We start from the raw sequence: 10953 nt of genomic DNA, 5'->3' as shown, positions 1-10953 counted from the left end.
CCATCAACAATCACTTGGTATCACCATCAACAATCACTTGGTATCACCATCAACAATCAATCAATTGGTATCACCATCAACAATCACTTGGTATCACCATCAACAATCACTTGGTATCACCATCAACAATCCCTTGGTATCACCATCAACAATCACTTGGTATCACCATCAACAATCACTTGGTATCACCATCAACAATCACTTGGTATCACCATCAACAATCACTTGGTATCACCATCAACAATCCCTTGGTATCACCATCAACAATCACTTGGTATCACCATCAACAATCCCTTGGTATCACCATCAACAATCACTTGGTATCACCATCAACAATCCCTTGGTATCACCATCAACAATCACTTGTTATCACCATCAACAATCACTTGGTATCACCATCAACAATCCCTTGGTATCACCATCAACAATCACTTGGTATCACCATCAACAATCCCTTGGTATCACCATCAACAATCACTTGGTATCACCATCAACAATCCCTTGGTATCACCATCAACAATCACTTGTTATCACCATCAACAATCACTTGGTATCACCATCAACAATCACTTAGTATCACCATCTACAATCACTTAGTATCACCATCAACAATCAATCACTTGTTATCACCATCAACAATCACTTGGTATCACCATCAACAATCACTTGGTATCACCATCAACAATCACTTAGTATCACCATCAACAATCACTTAGTTTCACCATCAACAATCAATCAATTGGTATCACCATCAACAATCACTTGGTATCACCATCAACAATCACTTGTTATCACCATCAACAATCACTTGGTATCACCATCAACAATCCCTTGGTATCACCATCAACAATCACTTGGTATCACCATCAACAATCCCTTGGTATCACCATCAACAATCCCTTGGTATCACCATCAACAATCACTTGGTATCACCATCAACAATCCCTTGGTATCACCATCAACAATCACTTGTTATCACCATCAACAATCATTTGGTATCACCATCAACAATCCCTTGGTATCACCATCAACAATCACTTGGTATCACCATCAACAATCCCTTGGTATCACCATCAACAATCCCTTGGTATCACCATCAACAATCACTTGTTATCACCATCAACAATCACTTGGTATCACCATCAACAATCCCTTGGTATCACCATCAACAATCACTTAGTATCACCATCAACAATCACTTGGTATCACCATCAACAATCAATCAATTGGTATCACCATCAACAATCACTTGGTATCACCATCAACAATCACTTGGTATCACCATCAACAATCCCTTGGTATCACCATCAACAATCACTTGGTATCACCATCAACAATCACTTGGTATCACCATCAACAATCCCTTGGTATCACCATCAACAATCACTTGGTATCACCATCAACAATCCCTTGGTATCACCATCAACAATCACTTGTTATCACCATCAACAATCACTTGGTATCACCATCAACAATCCCTTGGTATCACCATCAACAATCACTTGGTATCACCATCAACAATCCCTTGGTATCACCATCAACAATCACTTGGTATCACCATCAACAATCCCTTGGTATCACCATCAACAATCACTTGTTATCACCATCAACAATCACTTGGTATCACCATCAACAATCCCTTGGTATCACCATCAACAATCACTTGGTATCACCATCAACAATCCCTTGGTATCACCATCAACAATCACTTGGTATCACCATCAACAATCCCTTGGTATCACCATCAACAATCACTTGTTATCACCATCAACAATCACTTGGTATCACCATCAACAATCAATCAATTGGTATCACCATCAACAATCACTTGTTATCACCATCAACAATCACTTGGTATCACCATCAACAATCACTTGGTATCACCATCAACAATCACTTAGTATCACCATCAACAATCACTTAGTATCACCATCAACAATCAATCAATTGGTATCACCATCAACAATCACTTGGTATCACCATCAACAATCACTTGGTATCACCATCAACAATCACTTGGTATCACCATCAACAATCCCTTGGTATCACCATCAACAATCCCTTGGTATCACCATCAACAATCACTTGGTATCACCATCAACAATCCCTTGGTATCACCATCAACAATCACTTGTTATCACCATCAACAATCACTTGGTATCACCATCAACAATCCCTTGGTATCACCATCAACAATCACTTGGTATCACCATCAACAATCCCTTGGTATCACCATCAACAATCACTTGTTATCACCATCAACAATCACTTGGTATCACCATCAACAATCCCTTGGTATCACCATCAACAATCACTTAGTATCACCATCAACAATCACTTGGTATCACCATCAACAATCAATCAATTGGTATCACCATCAACAATCACTTGGTATCACCATCAACAATCCCTTGGTATCACCATCAACAATCACTTGGTATCACCATCAACAATCCCTTGGTATCACCATCAACAATCACTTGGTATCACCATCAACAATCACTTAGTATCACCATCAACAATCACTTGGTATCACCATCAACAATCAATCAATTGGTATCACCATCAACAATCACTTGGTATCACCATCAACAATCCCTTGGTATCACCATCAACAATCACTTGGTATCACCATCAACAATCACTTGGTATCACCATCAACAATCCCTTGGTATCACCATCAACAATCCCTTGGTATCACCATCAACAATCACTTGTTATCACCATCAACAATCACTTGGTATCACCATCAACAATCCCTTGGTATCACCATCAACAATCACTTGGTATCACCATCAACAATCCCTTGGTATCACCATCAACAATCACTTGGTATCACCATCAACAATCACTTGGTATCACCATCAACAATCCCTTGGTATCACCATCAACAATCACTTGGTATCACCATCAACAATCACTTGGTATCACCATCAACAATCCCTTGGTATCACCATCAACAATCACTTGGTATCACCATCAACAATCACTTAGTATCACCATCAACAATCACTTGGTATCACCATCAAAAATCCCTTGGTATCACCATCAACAATCAATCAATTGGTATCACCATCAACAATCACTTTGTATCACCATCAACAATCCCTTGGTATCACCATCAACAATCACTTGGTATCACCATCAACAATCACTTGGTATCACCATCAACAATCCCTTGGTATCACCATCAACAATCACTTGGTATCACCATCAACAATCAATCAATTGGTATCACCATCAACAATCACTTGGTATCACCATCAACAATCACTTGGTATCACCATCAACAATCACTTGGTATCACCATCAACAATCACTTGGCATCACCATCAACAATCAATCAATTGGTATCACCATCAACAATCACTTGGTATCACCATCAACAATCCCTTGGTATCACCATCAACAATCACTTGGTATCACCATCAACAATCCCTTGGTATCACCATCAACAATCACTTGTTATCACCATCAACAATCACTTGGTATCACCATCAACAATCCCTTGGTATCACCATCAACAATCACTTGGTATCACCATCAACAATCCCTTGGTATCACCATCAACAATCACTTGGTATCACCATCAACAATCACTTGTTATCACCATCAACAATCACTTGGTGTCACCATCAACAATCACTTGGTATCACCATCAACAGTCACTTAGTATCACCATCAACAATCACTTAGTATCACCATCAACAATCAATCAATTGGTATCACCATCAACAATCACTTGGTATCACCATCAACAATCACTTGTTATCACCATCAACAATCACTTGGTATCACCATCAACAATCACTTGGTATCACCATCAACAATCCCTTGGTATCACCATCAACAATCACTTGGTATCACCATCAACAATCCCTTGGTATCACCATCAACAATCACTTGGTATCACCATCAACAATCCTTTGGTATCACCATCAACAATCACTTGTTATCACCATCAACAATCACTTGGTATCACCATCAACAATCCCTTGGTATCACCATCAACAATCACTTGGTATCACCATCAACAATCCCTTGGTATCACCATCAACAATCCCTTGGTATCACCATCAACAATCACTTGTTATCACCATCAACAATCACTTGGTATCACCATCAACAATCCCTTGGTATCACCATCAACAATCACTTAGTATCACCATCAACAATCACTTGGTATCACCATCAACAATCAATCAATTGGTATCACCATCAACAATCACTTGGTATCACCATCAACAATCACTTGGTATCACCATCAACAATCCCTTGGTATCACCATCAACAATCACTTGGTATCACCATCAACAATCCCTTGGTATCACCATCAACAATCACTTGGTATCACCATCAACAATCACTTGGTATCACCATCAACAATCAATCAATTGGTATCACCATCAACAATCACTTGGTATCACCATCAACAATCCCTTGGTATCACCATCAACAATCACTTGGTATCACCATCAACAATCCCTTGGTATCACCATCAACAATCACTTGTTATCACCATCAACAATCACTTGGTATCACCATCAACAATCCCTTGGTATCACCATCAACAATCACTTGGTATCACCATCAACAATCCCCTGGTATCACCATCAACAATCACTTGGTATCACCATCAACAATCACTTGGTATCACCATCAACAATCCCTTGGTATCACCATCAACAATCACTTGGTATCACCATCAACAATCATTTAGTATCACCATCAACAATCACTTGGTATCACCATCAACAATCCCTTGGTATCACCATCAACAACCAATCAATTGGTATCACCATCAACAATCACTTGGTATCACCATCAACAATCCCTTGGTATCACCATCAACAATCACTTGGTATCACCATCAACAATCACTTGGTATCACCATCAACAATCAATCAATTGGTATCACCATCAACAATCACTTGGTATCACCATCAACAATCCCTTGGTATCACCATCAACAATCACTTGGTATCACCATCAACAATCCCTTGGTATCACCATCAACAATCACTTGTTATCACCATCAACAATCACTTGGTATCACCATCAACAATCCCTTGGTATCACCATCAACAATCACTTGGTATCACCATCAACAATCCCCTGGTATCACCATCAACAATCACTTGGTATCACCATCAACAATCACTTGGTATCACCATCAACAATCCCTTGGTATCACCATCAACAATCACTTGGTATCACCATCAACAATCATTTAGTATCACCATCAACAATCACTTGGTATCACCATCAACAATCCCTTGGTATCACCATCAACAACCAATCAATTGGTATCACCATCAACAATCACTTGGTATCACCATCAACAATCCCTTGGTATCACCATCAACAATCACTTGGTATCACCATCAACAATCACTTGGTATCACCATCAACAATCCCTTGGTATCACCATCAACAATCACTTGGTATCACCATCAACAATCACTTGGTATCACCATCAACAATCACTTAGTATCACCATCAACAATCACTTGGTATCACCATCAACAATCCCTTGGTATCACCATCAACAATCAATCAATTGGTATCACCATCAACAATCACTTGGTATCACCATCAACAATCACTTGGTATCATGGGGAGTAGACATCAGTAAAATATCAAATGATCTTCTCAGTCCTCTGATCACCAAACATCATTCTGGTCATTTGTTGCCAGGACTTGTTTTTCAGAATAAAAGCAGCACACGCGTTTTGAAACGTGTTTCTGCTTCCATCTAGTGGTGCTTGTTGGTCATTACACCTCTTGTATGTATGAGGAGAAATAACATTTATTTATCTTATCTTTATTTATTTACTCTTCTTTTTGTACTCTCATTACACTACTACACACTACACACCAGCAGGTGGCAGCACTGCACACTACACACCAGCAGGTGGCAGCACTGCACACTACACACCAGCAGGTGGCAGCACTACACACTACACACCATAGACATATATAAAGGCTAGATGACTCACCCGCGCTGCTGGCCGATGGAGACCGACGTTGCCACATGGCGGCCATCTTGCGTCGGGCAGCACGCCCACTCATAACATGAATGTCTATGGTGCATGTACTATTGAAATAACCATAGCTTGCTCAATTTTCAACCGATTTTCAAACGGGTTGGTTTGTTATAAACGTCAGAGATGTAGTTATGATACTGCATACTTATAATGGACTTTCATATGAAAATAATATTAAGCAGATAGGTAAAGCAATAGCTATACACACACACACACACACAGTATTTATATTACACATTTACCGAGATATTTTTTATATATAAAAAAAAAAATATATATATATAAATAAATAAATACAATTCCATTTATTTTATTATATTGTTAATATTTATGTTATTTTATAATACATTTTAAAATTTAAATATATTTACATTTTATATATAAAAATCTGTCTCATGTTGCCACTCTGTAAGCTAAGAGTTGTTAATTTAGCAATGCCTTAGCTTGAATGACAGGGACACAACTAATGACAATAGCATAGATATTCACACCTTTATCAGAAGAACCAAACCAACATAAAATTATCTCACAGACAGTAGGTCCTGGCCAGTTCTGTCTCATTTATCACAAATATTTTGACATTAAATCTTCATATCGTCCCATTCCTAACCAATACCTTCCATAACCTGAAACTTTCTAGAAACCCATGAAGGTCTGTGATTGGTTTTGTATTTAGGTTCTGGATTTGGAAACAAATCCAGAACCTTTGAAATGCGTTACCACTACACAGCACGGTGCGCTGAGTTCCTGTAGTCGAAAAAAGCCCAAGAACAACTTGGTGTGGTGTGGAGGGGATGTAGGAAGCAGGGGCAGGTGGGGAGAGATGGGGCTTCAAGGTTCAAGGTTATTTTATTTTGTCTTGGAGACAAGGACCAGCTGCACACAATACAATACAGTACAACACAAAACCAATAAGACACACGGTGCACACACAGTTGGAGCTAATGCCCTTTGAAAAGGACTGCTTTGGTGAGCTTCTGTCTCATGTTGCCACTCTGTAAGCTCAGAGTATTGATTTTTGCAATGTGGTGCAGCCTTAGCTTGAAAAACAGGGACACAACTAATGTTACCAGCGTATGGTGGTGACTGTCAATGCCATACTGTGTGTCGCCGATGTGCTCCCCGAGCAAAAACACATCCTCTGAACCTATCCTCTTCCGCACAATGTAGAGGACCTCTAGCAGTTTGATGGGCTGTGATCGTCTGGAATCTGCTGATGCCTGGCGAATGACCCACTCTGCTGCCCTGACGACCCTCACCGTGCCTTCAGACGGAATCACCAGGCCTCCATTGTTTCTTAGAGTCAGCAGGTGGTAGCTCTTGTCCTTACTGGCAGATGCAGCGTCCGTCACCAGGCTGGCACGGCAGACATCACAGGACAGCTTCTTCACCGTCCGTCGCACAACAAATCCTGAAATTAGAGGTAGACCGATTAATAATATAATAACTTATAATAATAATTAATAAGCATGGGGAAATTAGGGGGACATTTCTTTTTTAGTACTATCGTCTGATTAATTGGCCATCGTTTTCCCCCAGATTTTGACTATTGGCACTATCGGTTATAGGCAAAATACACTATCGGTCGACCTCTACCTGAAATGTACACGAGAGCGTTGTCCACAAGACCATCGAAGCGGGTGGGAAGGTAGCTGTGGTCATGTACAAGGGCAGGAATGTCAGCAAACGGGGATGGAAGATCTTCTCTTTGTTCTGCAGAGGACATATCTACAGCTGACAGGTTTGTAGATGTGTCGATGTGGTAGGACTGGGCAGCAGAGGACATTGCTACAGCTGGTAGGGACTCTGTGTCATCCTGTGCAGTCACATTGCCTTTGCTGCTTGGTTTAACAACCCCACACCGGGCCATCAGCTTTCGGAAGATGTACTTGAACTGGCTGGCATTAGGGTTGTTATTCCAGCCACCTTAAAATAAACACAAGATATACGAGTATATTACACATATATATTCAATATATCTTTATGCTTTAAAAAAAAAAAGACAAATTAGAACTAGCCACCCCTGAATGATCTTTCCACATAAATTAAGTTGAATGACATCATCATACAATTCAGACTGTATCACAGTGGTGACAAATTCTGCAAACAGATAGACAAACACACAGACATTTTACTAAATACTAAAAATAGTTTGTGACACTTCCAGATACTGTATATGTCTTCAGAACCACATTTTTCCCAAAAAAAAACAAAAAACATATGGACCGACAAACTGAAAACAATACGAGCATTTGCTGACACTTCGTGTCACTTAGTGTTGCGGCTGGTAAATATGAATTATGAACCCTACCGGATGCTCTGATGGAGTTAAAGAGAAGCTCCAAGTGGTCCTGGCTGAACCTGTAGGTCAGGACATATCGCTGTCCTTCAAGCAGCACAGGAACCATTGACATCAACGTGTCGATATTGATGATGAAGCCCAGGATAGAGAGGAACCTTCAAAAGCAAATATTGTATTACTATGATGATCCTGCCAAAACAGGACACAAGAAAGCAGGGATGCAAACACAAACGGTATAGGGTGAAAATAGTGAATGCTCCCAGAGCAGCACTTCTCAGGGAGCTGCCAGGGCAGACACAAATCCACATTTCACACAATTCACTTCATTGCCACATTTGGGGGAAAAAAGGGGGCCGTAACCTAAAGCTGACTAGTTTGCATCCCTGATCTTAAATGTATAATCAGTGTGAGGTTTAGGATCCTTAAAAATACTTTTAGGACACTAAACCTGCTTGAATCAATTCACAACAGAGCATGCAGACCATGCAATACATACCATTTTGACACCTGCATCTGGGGGGGGGGGGGGGGGGGGGGACTGAACACAAGAGAATTGGAACAGAGACAAATTTGCAGACAGCAAACACATTGGAGCAAGATAGTATCATATGAATAATACGTACCACTTTATGAACTCAATGCAGAAGAGTAGGGCATCTCATTAACTCGATGCAGACAGGAAAGAGCATCTTATGAACTTGATGCAGAAGAGTAGAGCATCTCATGAACTCGATGTAGACAGGACAGAACATCTTACAGGACAGAGCATCTTATTAACTCGATGCAGACAGGAGGACAGAGCATCTGAACTCGATGCAGAAGATAGTAGAGAATCACATAAACTTGATGATAAACAAGAGAACAGAGCATCTCATGAACTTATGTCATGGACTTTAGGGATGCACTGAAACCGGTAGAGTTGAGCTGTTGGTAATCGTTAGTTTTACCTTAGATAATTTAATGATTTGTAAATTGACTACTTGTATACATCTAACGAAGAATAAAATAAACCCTTATTTTCTAAATCAGCAGTCTCATTCTGATAATTTCATTATAATAAAGAATTTGTACTGGGTATTGGCGACTACTCAAAAGTTGAGTAGTTGTACTTATACTTGTGTGGGGGGAAAATGGTATCAGTGCATCACTAATAGAACAGTCACTATTTTAAAAGACCTCTTTGTTCGGTAAAGGGGTGTGCCATCTTCCATCTTCAAAGTCAGCAAGTACCCCCTAGCTCTTGACAAGAATTCCCTGGTGCTTGTCCAGTTCCTTGAACCAAGGGGGGCTTTGAACCCTTTGGCTCTGGGATTGCGGCTGTTCAATATGTCAAACAGCCTGTCCGTTATCTATAAACAAATATCTAAATTAACTGGAAGCACTGAAATCATCACCATAACTGGGTGTCAACAGGTATCAGATAGTAAACATCTAAGTATGATGAATAGTTTGATTCCTCTCCATTTCCTCTGTGGCTGTGCTTTTTAAAATTAAATTGCTGCACTGCGTTATACCTGTAAATCTGAGATGTGACAATAAGGGTGCTTCTGAGGTAAGTATGAGGTAGGTATAAACAGTTTTATCCAAGTGCTTGCATATTGTTGAATTTGAGGATGGTCATAATTATTTAATCGTTCCCGATGCCCAAATTCAAATGTTAATGTATTAATGTTTTGTTATATAACGAACAACACAAATAGAAGATCTACAAGCGGTGTGTTGTGAACTTTCAGATCTGGTATTTTCACGTTTTTGTGAAAACTTAAAATCTGAAATCGCTCACCTGTGATGACATGATAAAATGGGAATGCCACCAGGATTAAAGGGGTTAAAGCAATTAATCACTCAAATGTTGTTAAGAACAGTAGAATATTGGAAAACGATTTTGGTCAATGATGCAAATCCCTAGCTGTATTACCTCAATGAATTCTGAAGTAGCCTCACAGTCTTTGAACTCTGCATAGCCCATCTCCCGCAAGGTGCGGAGCGCCACTGCCACAGAGTTACTCAAAGTCTGAGCAGCCAGGGAGACCTTGATTGAGTTTATAAGGAGATAGTTCAAATGAAGAGCACATTAGCGCTACAAGATACAAACATCATCACCAGGGATAAAAACACAATAAAGCCCTAGAGCCCATTTCTATTGCGGCCCTCTATACATAAATCATCATACAAACATACCTTCATCTTCTGATTAGCAAAGTTCACATGCTTATCTGTGACTCTGTTGGCAGCATGTAGTCCACTTTTCTTTTGGACATTGTTCAGATGAACTATGTACCTCCAATTGATGCTGCCAGTGATGCTTCTAATTGGGCTGTATGCCTGCAGAATCAGAATCTTTTTTCACTGCACACGTCAAATGTAAAGCACCATATTCTCCACAATTATGTAAATACAATCAAAATGTATAAAAAGCAGAATCGAATCAACCAGAGCAAATAGGCAATAATCAGCATTTACCTGCAACATATTGCGTGTCAGCTTCAGCATGTGGCAAGCGTCCATCATAACAAAAACATTGTCATGGGTTACTGGATGTGGGAAATGGGTCTTCAAGGGCTCACAGGGGTTTGCCTTTAGATCGCACCCAAGTTGGGTGCA

General features: G+C 39.9%; 1 protein-coding gene across 1 annotated transcript; it reads right to left on the bottom strand.

Moving 5' to 3' along the window:
- Positions 1-6864: 6864 nt before the first annotated feature.
- Positions 6865-8881, bottom strand: LOC133650058 (uncharacterized). Its single transcript, XM_062046852.1, has 3 exons — positions 8359-8881; positions 7644-7973; positions 6865-7458 (listed from the first exon to the last, which is right to left on the bottom strand). The coding sequence occupies exons 1-3, from the start codon at positions 8459-8461 to the stop codon at positions 6989-6991; spliced, it is 903 nt and encodes a 300-aa protein (XP_061902836.1). The 5' UTR covers positions 8462-8881; the 3' UTR covers positions 6865-6988.
- Positions 8882-10953: the final 2072 nt, after the last annotated feature.

Source organism: Entelurus aequoreus, linkage group LG05 (assembly GCF_033978785.1).
Source record: "Entelurus aequoreus isolate RoL-2023_Sb linkage group LG05, RoL_Eaeq_v1.1, whole genome shotgun sequence".
Classification (NCBI taxonomy): Eukaryota; Metazoa; Chordata; class Actinopteri; order Syngnathiformes; family Syngnathidae; genus Entelurus; species Entelurus aequoreus.
Note: the sequence above shows the minus strand (reverse complement) of the source record. Positions and strands in the feature narration are given on the sequence as shown.

What these genes read in the sequence shown, in the direction of transcription:
- LOC133650058 (XM_062046852.1), bottom strand. Translation starts at nt 8,461, where the DNA reads ATGTCAATGGTTCCTGTGCTGCTTGAAGGACAGCGATATGTCCTGACC. An exon ending in TAACTCCATCAGAGCATCCG is followed by an intron (nt 7,974 to 8,358) that starts GTAGGGTTCATA and finishes GTTTATTTTAAG; the next exon opens with GTGGCTGGAATAACAACCCT. An exon ending in CGCTCTCGTGTACATTTCAG is followed by an intron (nt 7,459 to 7,643) that starts GTAGAGGTCGAC and finishes CTCTAATTTCAG; the next exon opens with GATTTGTTGTGCGACGGACG.